The sequence below is a fragment of the Antechinus flavipes genome, chromosome 4, assembly GCF_016432865.1.
Source record: "Antechinus flavipes isolate AdamAnt ecotype Samford, QLD, Australia chromosome 4, AdamAnt_v2, whole genome shotgun sequence".
NCBI classification, from domain to species: domain Eukaryota; kingdom Metazoa; phylum Chordata; class Mammalia; order Dasyuromorphia; family Dasyuridae; genus Antechinus; species Antechinus flavipes.
The window spans coordinates 131,028,342-131,051,639 of NC_067401.1; the positions used below are offsets into that span (position 1 = coordinate 131,028,342).

The 23,298-nt window shown below is 35.2% G+C and overlaps 1 protein-coding gene across 8 annotated transcripts in view; it reads right to left on the reverse strand.

Annotated features, from left to right (window-relative positions):
* The window catches only part of ATP6V0A1 (ATPase H+ transporting V0 subunit a1), a 62,802-nt gene extending 44,366 nt beyond the window's left edge, over window positions 1-18,436 (reverse strand). For 2 of the 8 annotated variants that reach the window (XM_051994403.1, XM_051994401.1), the window contains exons 1-6: window positions 18,287-18,430; window positions 15,416-15,577; window positions 7,492-7,570; window positions 6,170-6,267; window positions 5,273-5,401; window positions 87-190 (exon numbers count right to left, since the gene is read on the reverse strand). In XM_051994403.1, coding sequence (XP_051850363.1) covers window positions 87-190; window positions 5,273-5,401; window positions 6,170-6,267; window positions 7,492-7,570; window positions 15,416-15,532 — 527 coding nt within the window. In that variant the 5' untranslated portion in view covers window positions 15,533-15,577; window positions 18,287-18,430. Of the gene's footprint in view, window positions 1-86; window positions 191-5,272; window positions 5,402-6,169; window positions 6,268-7,491; window positions 7,571-15,415; window positions 15,578-18,286 lie in introns of all 8 variants that reach the window. The other 6 variants (XM_051994407.1, XM_051994406.1, XM_051994402.1 and 3 more) reach the window with 5 other exon arrangements.
* Window positions 18,437-23,298: the final 4,862 nt, after the last annotated feature.

The window sequence follows — 23,298 nt, forward strand, 5'->3', positions numbered from 1 at the left end:
TAGACTCCTTACTATATAAGTTTTCTAAGATAGAAGGGGAAGAACACACCTTAAATGTAAAATAAGCATATAAGAATGATAATTACCCAAGCCTTAAGGGTGTGCCTCTTCCAATTTCACTTGGATCCAAAAGGGTTGAAGACTCCTCCAACAGGTCTGGATCCGCCATCTGCTGATGATGCAATTCAGCCTGAATTCACAAATCAATTAATATCTAATGAAAATAGTTAGTGGCATGCAGGGAACGAGGAACCAGGAGATGAGTTTGTGAAAATAAATATGAAAAAAAGAGAAGATACATACACAAAAAAGATAAATACAACATACAGAAAAGAAGGGAAGAGAACAAAGGTAAAAACAAGAGATAGCACATAACTGTCCCAGCAAGATATCTGGGAAAATGATTTTAGAGATAAGGAAAGAAGGGAAAAAAAATATCACATGATGGTGACATGTATAAATATTTTATTTGGCAGAAACTATTTTCCCCCTTTTCTATTTCCACCAAATAAGTTATGAAAGCACCAAAGAATACTTTTACAGTCATATGAAACAGTGAAGGTACTTCTAGGGAGTGATAAGGAATAATCTGGAGATGTTCTCAAGCTGTTCTGATGCCTACAGTTTCACATATGGCAAACATGGGTTAGAGGGGGAAGCACTGGTCTTTAGAAGCATCTATTACTCTCTCAAACACTGTTTTGTTAACAGAAGAAATATTACTAGTTAGCTAAACAGAATCCAAGAGCTTCAGGACTTAAGTCCCTTGCACTTGTTAAGGAGAATTTTAGGAAGAGGGGATGAATAGTATGTTTATGCTTTTTAGAGTATCTTTCTTCCTTACACAGAGATGGAATACAAAACAGCAAGGCAGTCCTGAAACACAGTAAGACTCATTTACTATTAGAACATCTGCCAAGAGAGAAATAAGAACTAAAAACTCATAATGAAATTTCCTACCTTATACTAAAGTATCATGTTATGAAACCTTGACACATTCAGAAGCTCATGGAGATTTTGTAGCTTTGAAGATTCTTGGGCACACAACTTGAGAGAGGACCACTGATTCAAATCAAGTATGTAAAAGTTAAATTAAGAATAATATAGAAAGAACCACAACATCCAGCTAACAGATCGGTATAATCAATCTCAAAATAAGTTTTTATTATAATTTATACAACAAAATAGGAAAACAGAAGAAGACTTCCTAGACCTAGACATGATCTTGTTTCAGTTCTCCTATAGTCAATCCTATACCTCACCTCTTAAATCCTATCACAAAGAAGAAGTTGACCTTAAAATAAAATTATGTATCTGTTTTGATTGCTTGTAATACCAAATACCAATACACATAGCCAATCAACTTGTTTGATCCAAAGGCTGGCAGAGAAGGGGGGAGGAGAGGAGTATGAGTAAAAGAAAGTCAGAATAGTTTGTGGTTTCTTTTTTTTTTTTTTAAGAGATTTGGTTTTTCCTTTTACAATTAGTTTACCACAAGTTTTGTTGATTTCTACTCAAATTTACTAAATAAGCAGATGGAAGTCTCATTTTAAAAAATCTTATGATTATAACAAAGTAAATGGATTTAACATTCCAAGGAGAAAAAATTTGAGAGTACATGAAGATATTAGATGGACTAAAAACAAAGGAAATTTTTTGAGAACTACATTAAGAAACTAATGTTATTGTTGGTTAAAATTAATTGGCAGGCAAAATTAATGTCTTGAGACTTGGGGCAATATAAAAGTTACATACTTTGTCATTTGTATTTAAATGATACATATATGGACCCTGTGTTTTAAAATCTTATTAACTGAATATTATAAAGCAGAAACTTTTTTTAAAAAAATCTATTTTAAAATGAAAAAAAATTTTTTTTTAATTTATGCTTAAGTATCTTGTATTTTAAATTTAAAAGTTCAACATTGCAATCTTGTCTCCAAAAGATTCTCAGCAACATCCCATAATCAAACTGAATGTTGCTCATACTATTTATACTACCACTTTCTCCATCCCTTCCTCCTCTGCTCTCTCCAGGAGAGGACCTGTCCCAAGCTATACAAAGATATTCTGGCTAAGAAAAAGAATATAAAAAACAGCTGAAGAAACAGAAAACATTACTCAGCAATTGGACTATTCCAATACACTAAGAGGAATAAGAACAACTTATCATGGATCTAAATTGGGATGAACTAGAAATCTGATTATGTTTTAGTCATTGTTTTCACTACCTCTCACTTAATAATCACAAGTCTCTAAGTTGACTTTAAAAAGTTAAAATAAAACACTATGTTAACTGGAAAATTTGGCTGACCAATACTACTAACCATGGGTCTTTACATCTACATCTAAGACAATGTCATCCTTAATCTGGAACCTATCTGGTTCCTTTAATTACATTTCTTACGTCATACTCATATTCAAAGACTGAATCCTCTGATTTGCCACTACCCTCGAGCCAGATAAAGAACACAGACATCTGAGATAGCAAGAGCCTAGCAGCAATGGGATGGCAGCGCTTGATAATATAAACAGCACATTCAGTTCAAGACCCTTCAATTTCCAACAGCGTATTGCTTCCTTTACCACCAGCATTGAGAAAGGAATGAATTACATTTCATCATCTAATTTATTCACCCCATGTGATGATAGATGAAAAAGAAAAATAAAGAAAGCAGATGAAAAGAAAAGTGAGAAGGGAAAGAAGACAGAGATCTGCATGCCATTAACCATTACTTTTCCAGTCTTCTTTATGCTTTCATGTGCTATAGTGCTTATGGGAAAAGATTCAGAGAAATCTCTTCAGCTCTAACTCTTTTTCATAAGCAAGAAGACTGAGAAAAGGATATTTATCATTAACAAATCATTTTAAATGTCATGGATAAGAAATGGCTAAATCAAATTTGTAATCACCATAAAGCAAAAGAATATTTAAAATACCCTCATTTTCCCTCTTCCATAGCAGCCTAAAGCAGAATAATCATTTCCTGATTTAGCCATTTCTCTTTAGCCTATTAATGTAAAACATTCTTATACCAAAAATAATTGGAAAACCAATCTGCTAGTGTTATAGCCCATTTGCAAATATTATATTTTCAGTTATGGAAGAAATCTCAAGATCACTTTATTCCATCAACTTTTCAAGGACCCAGAAAGCCCATTTTTCTACTGCATTCTTTAAACTGTGCTCCCTGCATTGGAAAATGTCTTCTCTTCAGCAGATCTTTTTTTTCATTATGGCAGCACTATCTGAGATTACTGTGGGATAATAGTAGGTAAAGGATTTTACTGACAGCTTTGAATGAGTCATTATGGACCAAGTACCACAACAGAGTTAGTAATACATACAGGTGAGGTATTATCTCCTCAATTAGTGTAGCTCTCAGCAAAAGAACTCCTTTCATTACTTTGAAAACACGAAGAATCCAAAAGAAATTTATATGAAAGTGTATGGGAATTGTTATCATAGCTAAGGCAACATACTGAATAGTACTTTCCACAAATAATGGACAGGATTTTTTGTGTTTCTGTTGGTTAAAGGAAAAAAAATGGAGAGGGAGATGTCATTTTTGATAATGTATTAAAAAGACTTGAGAATCCCCTCTTTCTCATAATGTATATTTAATACTGAGAAGTCTTAAATCACTTAATTAAAATGAAAAATCGGTACACTAGTACAGATGGGACATTAAGATTTTTTTGCAATCTTTCAAAGCTTTTGCCTTTATTTTATAAGGCATATATTTTATGCCTTATTTTATAAGAATAAGAATATAAGGCAGCAACTATACAATGGAAAAGTAAACAAATAAAACATTTATTATGTGCTTACTTTTTGCTAAGTATTAGGTAAGCCAGATTAAATGAACTAAGCATACCTGTTGCAAAAGGACTTAAAACACTAGGAGAGAGGTTATCTCACTGTTCCTCACCCTTTAAAAATGCAATGATTTGTGAGATTGGTGAGAGAAATTATTGTCAACCTTAAAAATTAACAAATCAGTAAGCAAACTGAATGATCACAACCTAACCTCTATTAATATAAAACCAGGCTCTGCTTCACAGAAACAAGAGGCACTTAAGTTTCAGAGACTTTTCATTACATTAAGGTGACCTGACTTGAGCCAAAGTCCTCAGCTATACTAAGAAATGTATCACATCTTGAGCAAATGCTTTTCGTGCTCTAAACAGAATTGAAAAGTCAGTTTCTCCCTCCAAGAGAGAAGTGAAAAGCAGAACTCAAAATATATGAGCTCAAAATATGTCATGCTGATGTTAAAGTTCTAAATTTAAATATTTTGCTAAATTCCTTACAGGGCACAGGTGGTCCAAAAGAGAACCACCACCCAAGAAAAATTCTTTGGTAAAAGATATAAAAAGTGTGACTAAAATAATTCATAAAATATTTTTTTTGCTTCAGCTGATGTCAAGAATACCTGCAGCAGGACAAGATCATTAGTTTTAAATTACCAGAGGAAAAGTATTCATACTGCATGATAAGACTACCCAAAGGCAGATTAGGAGCCTGGAAACTCTTTTCAAAAATTCTTATTTTGAATCCTTTCCAATTCTTTCTTCAGCAAGCTGTTACCTGGTAACCCAGTTACCTACATTTTTAACATAGGGGTTTTTTTCCATCTCTGAAATTTTCTAAGTTAAAAAATATAAAATTTGGGGGAGATATTGGGGTCAGAAAATTATCAAATGAAGTTGTCATGCTAACTACAAACACACCCTTTTCAAAACTTCTATTTTGAATTCTCACACACCCTAAAGAAAAACACTTGTGAAATTTAACATATAAGTGCAATCACTATAACCTTCTAAGTTGAGAAAGGAGCAGAGAATAAAACAACTGAAGGTTTGTTGAAAGAGAGACAAGCAAGGGTAAGAAGTTATGTGGATTATGATTAACATTTTTTTACCTACATGTTGTTGCCAATATTCCCTATTTTCTGGACTTTCGCTTTAACTGAATACTTACCTTAAAAAATATGTATGTGCATTTTTCAGGGAATGCATACACTACTACTCTAAATATCCCCTTCATAATCTGATATGAAAAACTGCAAATAATAAAAATATCCAAAAATATGGCTAGCTGTGTACTGCATGAAAAATGGAACATAATTTGAAGTATCTCCAACTAAAATGAGGTGTAAAAAAAATGACTGTTTCAAGACAGCAACTGAAAATAATCATTAGAATAAAACATGGCCCACTTTTGGCAAGTAAAACATCAGCTGCTCAAAGAAACAAACAATAGTCTGACCTCATCAAAAAACTGCTGAGTTTTGCGTAGTATAAATTTTAATTCCGTCAGTTCCAGGAAGTTTTTCTTCAAAGCTTCCTGATTTGTGTTGATTTCTTTCAGTTCATTTTCAATCTTCTCAAAGTTTGCCTGGGAAGAAAAGGGACATGTTAACTCACCATAAAGTCAGTATATTTGTCCTGTGTGTTCAATGGGATTCAGTCCTGTATAATTACTGTCTCCAATGTAAATTCAAATTTATTCTGCCTCTATTCTCAAAATATTAACATTTCACTAAAGTAATTCTGTCTAACTGAAGACTAATGTTTAAAATCCTTTTGTTCAGCCTTACTATAGTCAGTTCTCAATTAACATAAGTAAACCTTTCCATAGACTTTTCCATCTCCTCTCTGGGTTTCATGTGACTCTGCTCTCTCCAAAGCTCTTTACCTCTTCTCCCTCTTTCCTGCAGCAGAAGACCCCTGACCTGGGGCTGCACTGAAACCACTTCCACTGTGCTCCTGCTGGGGAATTGGATTTGCATAATATGAATTGATATAAAGCAAGAATTGTGTGTATCTACTAAATAAGCTCAACAGACTACACATGAACATCATTAACACTGATTCTGTGACTGTTCTGTTCAAAGGAGGTAAGTTATTTAACAGGATGAGCATTTTATATTTTATACATCATTTATTTATACACATACACACATATTTGCTTATTTATTTATTTAGCTATAAACATGAATTCTGCATTAGACACCAAATAGATCAAATTAAACAGTTCAGACTTTGGCCTCAAGGAGCTTACTATCTAAATACCACACAGACAAGGAAAGACTAAGATTTCCTTTGCCCCTTCCCCAATAATATCTGTGGACAGCCAAAAGAAACTTTCCATAAGGATGTTTACCTCAAGGTCAATCATATCCCGGGGGAAAGGAACTTCTGGGTTTTCACCTGTGTCCATGATAGGTATATTAGCTTTTCTTATCTCCTTCTCAACAAACCCTAAAAGGACAGAAACATAACCCTTATGATCCATTGGTATATGCGTGGAATAGATAATATTTAAGCACAAACCAAAAAGAAGTTTCTTTGATAAAAGAAAAGTGGAAAATGAAAATCAATTTAAAAAAAAAAATTCTTCTCCTGCTACAAAAACTCCACTGCAGCACAGCTGCTGTTAAATTCTCTTTAACCATAACAGGTATTTAGTCCAGACTTATAGTTTCAGATGCATTTGCTACCTTTTGTGAATAGAATTCATATAGAATACAAAATACCAGAACCATCAAAAGAATCAATAAGATTGACACTATAAGTAGAAGAAAAAGAAAACTGAATAGTGTCAGAAGACCTCATCAAATCCTGACCTTACGAGTTGTGTGTCTATGGACAAGTTAAAGCCTCTAAATCTCAGTTTCTTCACTTATAAATGAAAATAGTAACACTTTCACTAACTAATTCTATTGGCTAATGTGAGGAAAGAGCTTTCTAAACCATCAAGTGGTAAATGGAAACTATTAATGATCTGTGTGAATCTCACTTAAATCTAAGATTATTCTGGCTTGCCAATTTTGCATAGAAAATCAGATTCAGAGAAAAAAGTTGTTTATGGAATAAAGCCTTTAGTACATGTGATAGTAAAACATATCCCTATGGAAAAAATATTAATTAATTTGAAAAATTGTTGAGTACTATGCATTTAAACAGCAGATCAAACTGGGGGGAAATGCTATTAAACACCAAACTAAAAAAATCAAATAAAAGCATGGTTTGTTCAGTGCTCAGAGATAACTACTGAAATTTAAGAGTGCAGCATAAAGAGAATATCAGACAGGAAGAGCAATAAACTAATTAAAATATTAAAAAAAATACTTGCCTAAAATTCATGGCAAACTTTGTCTATGAAATGACTGCAGGACATGGAATTCGATTTACAGAATTCTTGTATATCTTAAGACTTACCTCAGACTGCTATACTGTCCTCTGCACAATGATAAAGCAATTAATCAGTATTTAAGTTGAGTGTTATTTAAGGAATATACATACTTCTCATATATAATAGAATACAAATATATTCCAAACATTAAACTCAAGAAAACAGATAAGATTTTTTTTTGAGGTGAGGAGGGGCTAATGTGTTTGTTGGTTTGATTTTTTTTTGGTTACACCAGACTATTTTTTAAAACTTCAATAATTAAAGAATTATTGAAACAAGACATCACATACGGAGTTTCCGATCCATTTCTTCACATCGCCGAACTTCATTGACAAATTTTCGTTGAAATACATTCACATCTGGATTTAACTGAAATTCAACAACACAAAAAAAGAGAAATAGTCAAATGTTGCAAAGGTTCCCCCTCAATCCAACTTCTCAAGTGATACATATCCTGGAATATCAAAAACTCCACCTTGGGCTACATAATATAATACACTTTATATTCTTCTAAAACATGAAATACTGTGGCCAGTCATAACAACCATAACAATTAAAAGTAAAAAGCATCTTTTCTCACTGCAGCAATGTCACTAAAAAGAAAAAAAACAGCCTACCATCTCTCAATTCAGATGACCACAATGAGCACAAAAATGCAGGCCACTATTTTAAATTAGGTTTCTTTTCCTTTCCTTCATTACCCCATAAGCAGAAAGTGTGGGGGATAAGGTGAAATTCAAGTCAGGTTTTATTTCACATTTATTAAATTGGCAAGATGATAAAAGATAGAAGGTGTCAGGGTTGGGTGAAGTGGGAAGACAGGCTTACTCACATATTATTAGTGGAGGCGTGAATTGGTCTAATTACTCTGGCAAATGATTTAAAATTATTTGAGAAAAATCACAAAAATATAAATATCATTTCACTTTTTGTGGTAGCAAAAAACCAGGAAGTACCATGAGCAATTTAAGGAGGGATAAAAAAGTTGTTATTGTGAGTGGAAGAGTGAATTAATTAAAGAGGTCTCACAGCATAATTTCATAATTTTCTCCTCTCTCCTACATGCTGCTGCTAATGTGTATAGGAATGAAGGTAATAGAAGAATAGAGTGAGCTAAGATTAAAATTTAGGAGATTAAGATTGGAAATAGAATAAGGAGATAAGAAGTTTACCAAGAGAAAAGGACAGTGTAGAGTTGAATTGGTTCAATAATGGGTCAAGATGGGAAAGAGAGAAGAGTATAATTAGTGCAAGGTGATGTGCCAGAAGAAAACTAAGGAATAGAGGAATCAGGGGTCATGCTATGGACAAAGAACAGACTGGTTTTAGAAAGCAAAAGGAGAGGTGGTATGCCAATAGACTGTAATCAAATAAGAGAATTTCAGAGTCAATGAACATGGAAATGGTACATGTGGGTAATGGCAAGATCAAGGGTATGATCTTGGCTGACATGGTATGGAAGAGTAGATCATGGGGATCTACATTACTTGAGGAAATATCAATATCTATGTTGAAAATTTCTGGTATGAGGGAAGAAGTTGGTAAGAAGAAAATAATGAGTCAAGTATTGAACTCATGAAGGAAAGAAGGAAAGCATCCTGGAGGTCATTAGACAACAGTGACCATGAGATATTACGTCAGGAGAACCTGGGATTAGCAATGAGTAGCAAAGATTATTCTAACTCCCCCACCTCAACCAAAGGAGAAGGAAAGATATGAGTAAAAGTGAAGCCAGTGCTGGAAATGGCAGCTGGGGAGGAAATAAAACTTTAAACAATGGAGGACCAGACTTGCAAGGCCTGTTATCCTATCCCAGTGGCTTACACTTCTGTAAGTTAATTGAGCTGAGAAGTTAGTTCATTTCACAAACATTTAAGTGTTAGAAAAAGTCAATTCAATAAATATGTAAATCCTAACTATGTGCTAGGTACTGGAGATACAAAGGAACTCGCAGTCTAAAAGGATGAAGAGAGGATAAGACGTATTCAAATAACTCTTAAAAATGTAGAATATGATTACTGAAAAGGATAGCTGTAAATAATGTGCTATAAAAAATAAGAGAGGAAAATCTATATGGGAAATGATCAGAGAAGGCTTCATGGAAAAGTTAGCACCAATCTGGAACTATGCTCAAAAAGTTATCAAATTGTGCATAACCTTTGATCCAGGAGTGTTACTACTGGGCTTATATCCCAAAGAGATTTTAAAGGAGGGAAAGGGGACTGTGTGTGCAAGCATGTTTGTGGCAGCCCTGTTTGTAGTGGCCAGAAACTGGAAACTGAGTGAATGGCCATCAATTGGAGAATGGCTGAATAAATTGTGGTATATGAATATTATGGAATAGTATTGCTCTGTAAGAAATGACCAGCAGGATGATTTCAGAAAGGCCTGGAGAGATTTACAAGAACTGATGCTGAGTGAAACGAGCAGGACCAGGAGAACATCATATACTTCAACAACAATACTATATGATGATCAATTCTGATGAACGTGACCCTCTTCAACAATGAAGATGAACCAAATCAGTTCCAAGTCAGCAGTAATGAACTGAACCAGCTACACCCAGGGAAAGAACTCTGGGAGATGACTATGAACCACTTCATAGAATTCCCAATCCCTCTATTTTTGTCCACCTGCATTTTTTATTTCCTTCACAGACTAATTGTATAATATTTCAAAGTCTGACTCTTTTTATACAGCAAATTAACTGCTTAGACATGTATACATATATTGTATTTAACTTATACTTTAACATATTTAACATGTATTGGTCAACCTGCCATCTGGGGGAAGGGGTGGGGGAAGGAGGGAAAAAGTTGGAACAAAAGGATTTGTAACTGTCAATGCTGAAAAATTACCTATGTATATATTTTGTAAATAAAAAGCTATTTAAAAAATAAACCAAAAAAAAAGAAAAAATAAGAAAAAGAAAAAAGTTAGCACCTAAGTTTGTCTTTTGGAAAGGAAGGGATTTTTTTATTTTTTTAGCAAGGCATGTCAGTAGAAAAGAAGAAGAGGATAAGAATGGAGGATGATAATTTCACTACAAAATGGACTATATGACATGGGGTAATATAATCTGTGAGGACAGGAATATCAGAACCCTTTGGAAAGAACTTGGCAACTGATTAGCTATAGGAAATAAAGAAGAGGAAGAATCAAAGATGCCTTGAAGTTTCAAGACATGGTCACTGGGAACTCACTGTAGAACTGATTCAAGTCAACACTAATAGGATACCAGGGTTAAGACGTTGAGATAGAGACAGGTTCTAGGAGGGAAAATAAGTTCAGTTTTAGAAAGAGTAAGTTTAAGATACTAGATGTATATCTTGAAGGCAGATAAATATATGGGACTTGGAGATCTGGGGAAAGGTTCAAGCTGGATTTGTGAAACTGGGAATCTTCAGGATAAGATTGGAGATGTGGAAGTGGAGGAAATAAGAAGGAAGAGTGCTACAAAAGAAAGCTAAGGACAGAACACTGGAAGACCATCCATGTTTTAAGGGGTGAGATGAAGAACTAGAAAAGAAGAAAGAAGCAGAGATGTAGGAGAAATTATAAGTACAATGATATCATAGCCAAGGGAAGAAAGAATCCCAGATGAGGTCATGGTCAACAGTGTCAAATGTTGTAGAGAGGAAAAAACTTATGAGTTGTCCCCTGGGAGGTTGTAATTTTCTCAAGGACAAAGACTGTTACTTTTTTATATTTGTATACAAAGTGACTTTAATATAGATTCAACAAATTGCTTACTGAATTCAAATGAGAACTTAAAAAAAAAAGATAATTGAATAATTGAGTACCTATTATACATACTATATTCTGTGTAAAGTAAGATAATCAGGTATGAAAACATAAATAAAACATTGCCTTCCTTTGAGTTTACTATAATAAAAGGAAATACATAAAAAAAATTAACAACAATAAAAGGCAAGAGAATAAGGGCTCAATAAGAATGATACAAAGGATGTACCAAATCACTAACAGGAGAAATGCAAATCAGAACAACTCTAAGGTTCTATCTCAGACTCAGGAAATTGGTCAAAATGAAAAAAAAAAAAAAATCAAAGTTGGAGGGGTTATAAAAAGGGAAGCATGCTAATTAAATGCATTATTGGTGAAGCTGCAAATTGGAATAATCATACTGAAATCAATTTGAAATTATACAAATAAAGTAATTAAAATGTTCATACCTTTTGACCCAAATATCTTACTGCCAAGCATATACCCCAAAGAATTCAATGACAAAAAGATACATGCATCAAAATAATTGTAACAGCACTTTTGATGGTAGCAAAGAACTAAAACAAAGTGGATGGCCATCTTTGGAGAATGACTGAACAAATTGTGGTAGATGGATATAATGGAATGTTATTGTGCTATAAGAAATAACATGATAAATACAAAGAAGTATGGGAAGACTTATATGAATTGATGCAAATGAAACATTTAGAGCCAGGAAAATAACATACACAATACCCATGGAAAGAACAGTCACTGCAAAACAATTCAATGTTGTGAAAGTATAAAGTACAAGTTAGGATTCAAGGACAAGATATGAGAAGATATCCTTTGCAAAGGTGGAGGGATTTCATAGACGTGGAACACTGTATATGATATCAGATTTTTTTTTTTTTTTTTGATGCATGGATCAATTTTACCTGATTTTTTTTTTAAATCTTTTGCAAAGAATAGTTCTCTGGAAGAAAGAAAAACAAGGTACAGAGAAGGAAATCTGATAAAAACAAAAGACATTCATAAAATTATCTTTTTTTTAAAAAAGGAATGATAAAAAGGAAATGCTAAATATAGAGGAAAAAGATATTTTCTTGATAGTAGTTATCTTCATGTAAAAGATTACTAGCAGGTTGGTTAAGGCCTTTAAGAATATGTAGGATTTGATTGGTAAAGATGGGGTGGTGGAAGAAAAATGAGAATATTTTTGGTAGAGGGAATAGAAAAGAATAAGATTTTTTGGACAGAGAAGAACAGATAATCTAATTTAGTTGGACAACAAGGTACATGTAACAAAATAGTTGAAAATAATGTCTTGGAAGATAGATTGAAATTAAAACTGTCAGGATTTTGAGTGCCAGGACCTCTTTTGATAAAGGAAAATCACTCAAGATTTATGTGCAAAGGAGTAACACAATTAAAGTAGTAATGTAGAAATATTAAAGGAAGAGACTGAAAGAAGATAGAACAGTTAAGAAGCTAGTGCAATTATCCAGAAGATGTTAAATAGCGAGAATGGAAAAGAAGGTGTAAGAGTAAGAAAAAATATGAAAGAAGACTCCACAGTTCCAGGAAAGATGACAAGTGTAGAAATTAAAGAGAGGAGGAAGCTGAAAACAGCCCAGCCCTTTTGAACCATTTCCATTCTTGAAATGGAAGAATGGTAGTGTTAGCATCTATTAGGGAAGTAAGGATATCCTGTTTGAGAATGGGATAATGAATTCAGTTTTAAATAGGCTGAATTTGAGTGAGGGAAGGTGGCACTGGGATATCCAAGTATTATTGCCAATCAAACAAAAATTGAATAATAGAAGTTGGGAGTCAGCCATAAATAGGAAATAGGTAAAGCCTTGGGAATGATTAAGAATACTGACAGTATGTATAAGAAAGTGACAGAACCTGGGAAAAGTCCCCATTTAGTTTGGGAAAAAAAGGAAAAGTTAGCCATGGATATAGAGAAATAATAGAGAAGTGGAAAGAAAACTTCTTGTTGTAAAAACCAAATAGAATTTTCAAATGCTATTGACAAGTCAAAAAGATTTTATTAAATGTTGTTGGCAGGTCAAAAAGAATAAAGATTAAAAAATAATTACTGGTTTATTGATTATTTGACCTACGTAGAATATAGGACACTGCTCACAGCATGAAGCCTATCATGATTAAGATAATTTTTGTATGCTAATGTAGCCACAGCACTTATCTATTAAGTCTGTACTATTTTATACTGCTTAATTTTAGATGTGTATTTCCTTTTTGGGGAGACTAGGCTGCAAGATTTTTGGAGCATGATTTCTTGCTCTTGAGTACAAAATTATCTGGTTTCTCTTATATCCTCTCCTGGCACTTCTTACAATGCTTCTAACATAGAAGGTGCTCAAAACAACTTACTTATATATGTCTTCAACTATAAAAGTGAAATGAAAAACATCTTGTATGGAAAAATTGAGAAGAAAAATAATTATAGCTTGTTGGAGAGTGTGTCAGGTAGGAGAAACAGTTAATTCTTAGTTTTAATGAAGCTAATAGAGCAACCCTATATAGGTTAGTTTCCTTCATTCTGTTCCATAACAAAATACAAACTTAATACAGAGCTAATTACCAATTGGACAATACTCTATTAGCATATGCTTGGAAAATGGCCCTTCTCACTATTCTGTGCTGGCTTGATCTTTTGGTGTATACAAGATAATTGTAGGAGGGATTAAGGGGTGGAGTAAAGCAAGCCAGGGCACTTTGGCTGTGTACATCTCCTTTATTTCTCCTCTAAAGACCAAGGACTTTTGCTTATCATGATTCCGGCTGATTCTAAGGCATCCAGGGTGCTAACCCGGACCTCACAAACATAGATAGAACCGATTCTATAAATAGCAGTATTATCTTTTTTTAAAACTCTTTGAACACCACCCCCCTTTCAATTCTGCAAAAGTCAGTTACTTGGTTGGGGTTTAGTTCTGAAAAGTTTGGACATGACAATACTCCTAAGCACTACACCAAAGCCAAAAGGACAGTGCACCTATGAGGTTACAGAATCTTGTAAAAACCTGAGAACTCATTTGGTTTAACATACCATTAAAATCAAAAATTTTCTCTACATCATCACTCTCAGGATGAAGATTTGTGAATTCCAATTTGCCAAGTCTCAGGGAAAATTTTTAAGACTTCTACTTCCTTGAGTTAAAATTTCAAACTAACCTCGATGTACTTGTTTATAGATAACTGAAGCCATCAGTACTGTTCCTGACTCTCTTTCTCCCATTTTGTCTCGAGAATTACTAGCATTTCTTTTGCTATTCTTACTGTTCTTTCACAAGTGTTCAACCGAGCATATACTTTTACAATTTTTATCTCAGTATTATCTGGGTTTCAGAGTATTTTCCTCCTAATTTCTCAAATTTCAGTTTAAAACCCCCCATGGTAAAGTCAATCTGCCAAAAAATTACTGCTAAACATTACTTCTAGTCTTGGTAATATACCAAATCCTCCTCTTGCTTTCAAGAAAGCCATAATTTTAGAATTCTAAGTCACGGATAAAACACTAAATCTCATTCCTTGATGCTACAGATATAGACAACTATTTACTTCCTATTCCCTTTTTTTTTCTTCTAAAGAAAAAAAATTCCACTCAATTGAAGGAAATTTAAAAACTCCTAATTATAACCCAAAACTTTTATGTTCATATACTGTTTCACAATTCACACAGCCAATATTCTATTTCAGGTCATCATTCTCTCCAACAGTGGACAACTGTAAAAATCTCCTAAATAGTATCCTTAATTCTTAGGACAGGCCTCTCTCCAATGCATCCTCCTGATACACAGATGCAAAAGTGATTTTCTTTAAAATGCAGTTCTGACCATTTCTCCCTATACAAATTCCAGATGTTCCCTATATCCTCTAGGATTAAATATAACAATCTGAACCCAACCTATTTCCCCAGTTTCATAATATATGATTCTCCTTCCCCTATTCTAGGCCTTCCTCTGTTCTTCACCTGTGGCATTCCATGATCTATCTACCTCTATAACTTTGCCCTCGCTGTACCCTTGCCTAAAATGCAGTCTATCTTCACGTAGTTCTTATAAAATTCATTTCCTTCAAGATACAATTAAAGCATTACCTTCTTCACGAAGCCTCTTCTGATTTCAACTACTAGTGTTCTCTATCCTATCTTTTATTAATTCTGTACTTAATTGTATATAGTTATTCTCTGTATATATGTGTGTATCTTTGAGAGTAGCTATTATTTCTTTTTTTGTCTTTATAATCTCAACATTTAGCACACTGACTGAACATAGTAAGCATTTAATGAAAAAGCATGCTGAATCATTGAAAGATCTTATATTCATTATATAAGGACTAAGCAACCATCATCTTTAAAATAACAGGGTTGGAATAAGTGATCCCCGCATTTTAGCTCCAAGATTTGATTCAGTGAATCCAGGACTTCAATAAACAGACAGAAGGCCCAGAGATACTTACATCCCGGAACTGAACCTTCCCAAGTTCTCCCAATTCACTGACACAACAATAAGCAGCTTCAGATTGTAAAAAAAGCTGTGCCAACGTCATCTCTTCACTGCGGAAAAGCTCCCCCATGTTGGCAGGAAAGTTCCAGCAACTAAATTACTGGATTTTGTTAACCTGAAACAGAAAAATAGAACGTTGTACTGGAAATTACTTAGACAAGGAGCACAAATTAGCTGGGCACAATTACTATTGCTTTGTCCCCTTCTCTCCTCAAGTCTGTTACAACATCAGTTTTTATATCTTGTTTCGAAAGCCAGAAAAGAAGAAGGAACAGAGACAGTTATAGAAACCTGTGCTGTATGAATGTCATTTCCTGTGTAGCTAACATCAGGTTAAAATGGCAAAGTCTTGTGATTAATATTATTGTTGTTTGTCCTTTGATCTCGACATGGGCCATGACAACAGGGAGGGGATGCCATGAGATGCAAGTGAATTGAATTTAAATGAGGGAGGATGTGCAAGGCCATCTGTCTCATTTTCCACTCCAGAGCCACCTGGGTCTAGTGGCAAAACATAGATCAAGACAACTGGAGACGGCCCTGGATGAAATTTAAGCTTTTTTAAACTAAGGTCTCCAACAGGTCTCAATTTGATTTATTAAGGTTAGCTAGCAATCGAGGCAAAGAATCTCCTCTTTAGGCTAAGCCAAAAAAACCCTAAATATCACGCAGTTCCCATTCATTGTATGCTACCAAAAAACCAAATCTTCAATGTTATCAAATCTCTAAGATCTTATTAAGTCTCTAAAATCTAGACACAATCTAGTTGTGTCCAGAGAATAACAAATATAAGAAAATGATGGAGGAATACATCTAGCATAGGAATGCTAATTAAGAGCTATTGAATAATACCTCTACAAACTTTTCTTTAAAAAGGCTGATGGAAATATATGCTCAGTCATGTATGTCACAGTATCTAAATCTCTTTTCAATTAAATTGTAACCAAAACAGGACAACTTCATTCCACTGACCAAAAGGAATTGGTAGTTTTCCTCTCTATGCTTTGATAATGTCTATTACCTTGATTAACAGAGATCTTTGTGTTTCTAAAAAGGTTTTTGGTTTTGTTAAAGTAGAAGTTAAAATTCCTACTTTAATAACCCTTTAAAAAAAAAAAAGAAAATGATCATTTCTACCCTCAGAAGCACCTTTTTTTTTTTTTTTTTTTTTTTTTTTTTTTTTTTTTTTTTAAAGGAGGCCTTGTGCTTAAGCCACTAATTACAAAAAAGAACCAACTTACAGGTTAAGGAGAATCACTTTGAAGAGCCACATTTAAACAGGAGCAGATTTACTAATGAAAATGCATCTTTATTGGACCAGATAGTTCAAGTCTCCTACAGCCCAAATGAAGCAGTCTAAATATATTCTAAACTAAACTAAAATACATATTGCCATCAGTCAAAGTACCTTATGGATCAATAAAGGTTTCATTTTTTTTGCAGACTTTGGATTAAGAAGTATCACACTGGAGCTATCAGTGGTCCTGAAATGGCTATCTTTAAATCCCCTAAGAATGACTATAACCACAGAATATGGGGCACTTATGCTATATTTTAAAATTTCATGATTATAATCTCATTTTATACTGCAAATATATAATTTGCAATAGGGAAAAATGTATGCTCTCTTGAAGAAGCCATGAAGGATATACCTGAACAGCTTTTCAGAAAAAAATATTTTAGTATTTTGGGTGAAGGAACCTTTTTGTCGTTTTGATGTTGCAGACAGCCTGAAATACCCTGGACATATATTTTTGCAAGAGTTCCCAAGAAAGTTTTCACATCTGTCATGCCAACACACACTTCTGTAACTTTAGTCTATCTCCATGTACTCCTTAATGACCTCAAGGTCCAATGTCTTGTTTCTCAGCATGTCAACACCCAAACCTTCCAAGGACAGCTGGCTACTAGTCATTTTGCCTACTCTTCACGTCTTCCCCTTTCTATACACTCTAAAGGATCCTGGGATTCTTCCACCTCTAAAAACACATACACACACAGTAGTAAAATTACCCCTCAGGGGCCTCCGTATAGGGGGAGTGGGTCTACCTGGAAGGGGTTGAGCTTACCAGAAGAATGAGTCTGGCAGCCTTTCTCCCATCTTGACAAGTAACACCAGACGGGCCCTTTCCCAATGAAGTGTCAATCAACCAGACGCGAAGAAGAGTCATGGGTGGGGAAAGGGTGGGGAAGGAAAGGAGGAGCTAGAGAGATGTCTCCTGAATCTAATATGCACCTGCCAACAGGACATCATTTCTATGGATCCTTACCCCAGCTATCTGGAGGTCGGAGGAAGAGAACATGGGTGTTTGTGCTAATGTAGTTCGGAAATTAATTTGCTTGCCTTTTAGGTCTTCAAGGGTGGGGGGAAAAACACTTTCCCTATGAAACCAACTCGGTTCTTTAGGCTGAGGACAAAGTATGGGAGGGGTGAAGACAAGAAAAGAGGGAAAGAAAGGAGAATAAAGAGTGAAAGAGCAAAGAAGAGAATAGGAAATTAAGTGGAGAAGGTGGCAGGGTAGGACGGCAGGATGAGGAGGGGTTCTCCCCAGTTGGAGTCGAGGGGCTTAAGAACCCCACCTTTATCCCTCGGCCTCTCCAAGCCCCTTCCGCTTTCCCATTCGCCTTAGACCTCGGAGGCCCCGGGAGGGTCGGATGGAGGGGATAATTAGCCTTCACTTCCTCGAACCTCCTCCTCCCTTGATCCTAACCCCTCCCCCACCCCAAGGACTGTCAGCCCCATCCCTTTTAGCTGAAGAGGCGGCGGAATCGGCGAGAACCCCCTCAGCCCAACTCGGTGGCTATTTTCCTACCGCCATTTTACCTGTAGCCACCGCTTTGCTCCGTGGCCGCTTCCTTACCGTCGCCGCAGCCGCAGCCGCCGCCACCGTCGCCGCAGCTACCGCAGAATCACTTTGCAGATTCGGCAGCTCGGGCTAGGCAACCCGGCCCTCTCCCGCGTGCGTGCGTGGGCGTGCGTGCGTCACCACAGCAAAACCCGCCCCTCTCCTCCTCTCCGGCCAGGCTGTCTCGCTCCCTCTGGCCAATGAGAAGCGGCTGGGCTAAGCGTGCCGCAGTGCGGGGTCACGTGCCCGCGCTCTGCAGCAGCCCCTCGAGGCTTGAAACCATTTTGTTTGCTCAGTTGAAGAGGAGGAGGGAGAGGAGGAGGAGGAGGAGGATGGATTCTTGAAGGGAAAAGTCAAGGGTGGGCTTTGAAGGGACTAGTTATCTGATTATCCTCGCGCGCACCATCTCGATCTATGTACTTAGTCCTGAGGCTTCCAGTTGACAGGCCAAAGTCTCATGGGTCAAGCGGCCAGCTATCAAGCTCCTAGGCCCTTTCGTGGACCCTAAGTTACCTTCCCAATGGGGTGTCGCTCTTTGCACAGTTATGGCAGAAGTCACTTAAAGCATTTGAGCCCCAACTTGAGACTGTCCAGCCCAGACAGAGGAGGACCAGGAAACGAAGGAAGGAAACTAGAACTCAGATCTTCCCCTCCATCTCATAAACTCGCCATGACAAGCTATGATGTTCCTATTCCAGGTATCGGGGTCACTTCTCATTTATCTTCTGGATAGTTGTTTCAGAGCAAAATCCATTTTCCTTTCATTATAGATAAATGAAAAAAGAAAACCCACAAAATTATAAGCCACACACAGTTTGAGTCATTTTTCACTTCTGAGGTGGCTTTTTTTTTTTTTTAATGGGACCATTTTACCATTGATGTTGGAGAGACTTCAAGGGTAGTCTGTGAAAACTAGAACCACATGTGGAAAAGCAAGCAGAACTGGTTTCTTCTATCTCAGTGGGTGGCTGAAAGCTTGATGACATTTAGATGTAGTGAGGGTATTGTTTTGTTTTATTTTGTTTTTTTCCCCCAAGTAAAAGCAGGATGCAGTTGAGGAATTGGGAAGCTAGAGCTAGAAATCTTTTTTCCCCTCTGAGGCAATTGGGGTTAAGTGACTTGCCCAGGGTCACACTGCTAGGAAATGTTAAGTGTCTGATATAACTCTCTTAATTACTCCCACAGAATAGCCATACTTTAGCTGTCCTGGCTCAAAAGATTTATCCATGTCATGTGCCTCTCTGTTTCCTCAAAAATCTAAAATGACTCTCTTTTTCCTCTAGGATAAAATAAAAGATCTCCAACCTGGCATTTCAAGCTAAATTTATAATCTGGATTTCTCCTCAGCTTTCTAGTTTTATTTCATCATATTCATTATATTTCATTATATTCCCTCTTTATATGCAATTTATTCCAGTCAAACTGGCTGGCTAACTTTTCCCCGTATAGGCATTCTATCCTTCTGTACTTTTAGAATTCAAGTGGAACTTCCTGATAAAACTCTTAGCATTCTTCAATTAATTAACACTTACTCTGAAGCCTTTTCTACCAGTTATTAGCAAGTTCTCCTTGGAATTATTTATTATATAGTTAATGCTGTTAACTTGTATATGTTTGAGTCTACTCAGTTAAATATAGACACATGAGAGGCAGGAACTGTTTTTGCTTTTGTTTCCCCTAGCATAGTGCCTTGTATAGAGTAGGAACTTAATATCCCAGATATGATTATTCACTCCATCCTTATAGGTAGATGGCAAATCATATGTACTTTCTCGTTCTCTGTGATTTTTGTCTAGGAGGATTCCATAAATCGGTAAAAGGCCATTTTCTGCTTTTACTATTTCTTAGATGCCAGTGCAACCCTTGGCTTGGCCACTGATTATCTCTTGTTCTTATTATATGACCAGTTTATACCCTTTTTTAGTTATATATATATATATGTGTGTGTGTGTGTGTGTGTGTGTGTGTGTGTGTGTGTATCCTTAATAATTCAACAAACCAACTACTATGGTACAGACACCCTATGCTTCATCCCTACTTTCAAGGAGCTTATATAAAATTGGGGTGAAATAGCATGTACACAAATAAATAAAATATAAAATTGCTGAATTTGTTGCCTGAGTGGAAGCTTACTGTCTGAATGCTGTGGAGAATGATGTAGTAAAAAAGAACCTTGTATAAGAAGTAATAGCTGGTAGCAGTTGACATGGGAATTTGAACAGTAACAAACAATGGAATCAGGAAAGGTATCAAGAGATGTCACTTGAACAATTCTTAAAAGTGAAGAAAACATTTAGCCACGAGGCAGGGATAGCTTGTGCATTGAGGTACAGAGGTGGGAAATGTTATATTGTGTACTGGGAACAGTGAAAAGGCTGGTTTGGCTCTAACATATAACAGTGGTATCAAACTTAAAAAGGGATCCCTGCTGACTGCACATTTACTAGTTCCTGCACATGGCAGTTTTGCTTTAATGTGATATGCTTTAAATGACAGAGAAAATTGTATTTTATCCTGGTGGCAATAAAGAGCCACAGAAATGTCTTGCGCAAAGAAGTGATCTCATTAGACTTTTGCTTTAGAAATAATGAAAAGACTCTGTGCAGGATAGATTAGAGACAGGAGAAATGAGTCAGCATCCTCAAATTGGCAAGATCTAAATTCTCCTCTTTCTAGTATGCAAATCGCAGTTACTTGCAATAAGATAATAGCTTCCTAGGTGGAAGGGACTTTAGAAGCCTTTAAATCCAGCCCACTCATTTTGCAGATTAAGGTGCAAAAATATATATATATATTGCCTAAGGTAAAATTGGAGCCCAAGTACTTCTTAACTTCAAATGCCCAGTTCAGTGTAATTGTTTCCCCTTCAATGAATGGTTTCCATTCTCATATTTTATCCATAGAGGCTGTTTTTCTTTCTTTCCCTGATAAGATTTTTTTTTTAAATATGTCTTCTTTTGTTTTCAGGCAACATTGCCTTCTCTATCCCCTATCCTCTGTCTTCTCTCTCTCTCCCAATTTAGAGCTTTAAATGTTTTAGAAAATTCTATTGCAAAACAAATGTCATTTCCTTCCTCTCTCTGTAAAACAATCCTGACTCAGCTAGTTTATCACAAAGTTTGAAATCATCACATAGTTTGACTGTTACAAAACAGCATCAGAAATAAGTATTGATTCACTTTCCAAGAAACCTGAATCAGGCATAAATTTAATAAAAATATGATGACTTGCCAAAAATTCATATATTTTCTCTCCCATCCCCCCTTTTTTTATCTTTTTATGAATTCAAGTTGTTGAATTCAAGCTAAGCAAAGCATATCTTCCCATCTTAACAAATACAGTTAATGAGTGGGATGGGAATAATTTAGAGGAAAGAGAATTAGAATATTGATGGGTCAATACAAGGTTTACAAAGTAACAAATTTTGTTTAATTATAACTAAAACATTCTTAAGTTCTTTTGAAAATCATGAAGAAATTTAACTCACTAGTATTAGTACCTTTTTAAATCTAAATGATAGATTAATTGTTATTGCTAGAGACAAGAGTTTATTAAAGTTTAACTGACATTTCTTTTTTCTCCCCAAATATGTCTAAATATCTAATTGAAAATAAAATTATAAATATCTTCCTCTCTTTCAGAAGTAGCATCAGTTCCCTAGAACTATAATTATTGTTGAATTGATCATAAATTTTCTTTTTTTTAAATAGCTTTTTATTTACAAGTTATATGTATGGGTAATTTTACAGCATTGACAATTGCCAAACCTTTTGTTCCAATTTTTCCCCTCCTTCCCTTTATGCCCTCCCCTAAATGGCAGGATGACCAGTAGCTGTTAAATATATTAAAATATAAATTAGATACACAATAAGTATACAAGACCAAACCGTTATTTTGCTTTACAAAAAGAATCGGGCTCTGAAATATTGTGCAATTAGCCTGTGAAGGAAATCCAAAATGCAGGTAGGCAAAAATATAGGGATTGGGAATTCAATGTAATGGTTCTTAGTCATTTCCCAGAGTTGTTTTGATGGGTGTAGCTGGTTCAATTCATTACTGCTCTATTGGAATTGATTTGGTTCATCTCATTGCTGAAGATGGCCAGGTCCATCAGAATTAATTATCATATAGTATTGTTGTTGAAGTATATAAGATCATAAGTTTTCTTTACTGTTCTGTCATTGTATAAATTATTCTGTTCCTGTTCAAATTTGTATTAGTTCATACACATCTTCCCATGTTTCTGGTCCCATCCTTTTAATCGTTGCTTCTAGCACAATAATATTCTATTACATTCATATGTCAAAATTTGCTTAAGCTTTTCCCAATTAGTGAGTATTTCTTTAATTTCCAATTTTTGCCATCATATACCGAAAAGCTATTATAAATTTTCTTGTATATATTACACATTATCTTCTCTCTTTGGGAAGTCGTGTTATTGTTGATTCAAAAAATTTAATGACAAGTTTTGGTATACTTTTTGGGTATAGTTCCAAATAGCTAAGTTAATTCACTACTTTACTAGTAGTGCATTAATATGCACTTATCTTCCCATATGCCTTCTATTAATAGTAATCATTCAGTTTTGGTGATCTTTACTAGTCTAATGGATATGAAGTTTTAATTGTTTTTTTTTTTCTTGTTAATGATTTGAAGCTTTTTTTCATATGGTTGCTGATAGCTTGGATTTTTTCCTTTGAGAATTGTCTTTTCATATTTTTTGACTATTTAGCTATTGGAAATAGTTTTTGTTTTTATTTGCACTTCCCTGTAATAATCATAACTAACATTTGTGTCAGGAATTGTGCTGAGAGTTTCCTAAATATGCCTTCTTTTTATCCTCCAACAACCCTGAAAGAAACATACTATCATTTTCCCCATTTTACAGCAGAGGAAACTGAGACAAGAGAAGTTAAATATTTGTGCATGGTCTCACAGCTAATTAGGGGGTGAGACTGTAAATTCAGATCTTCCTGATTCCAGGTTCATC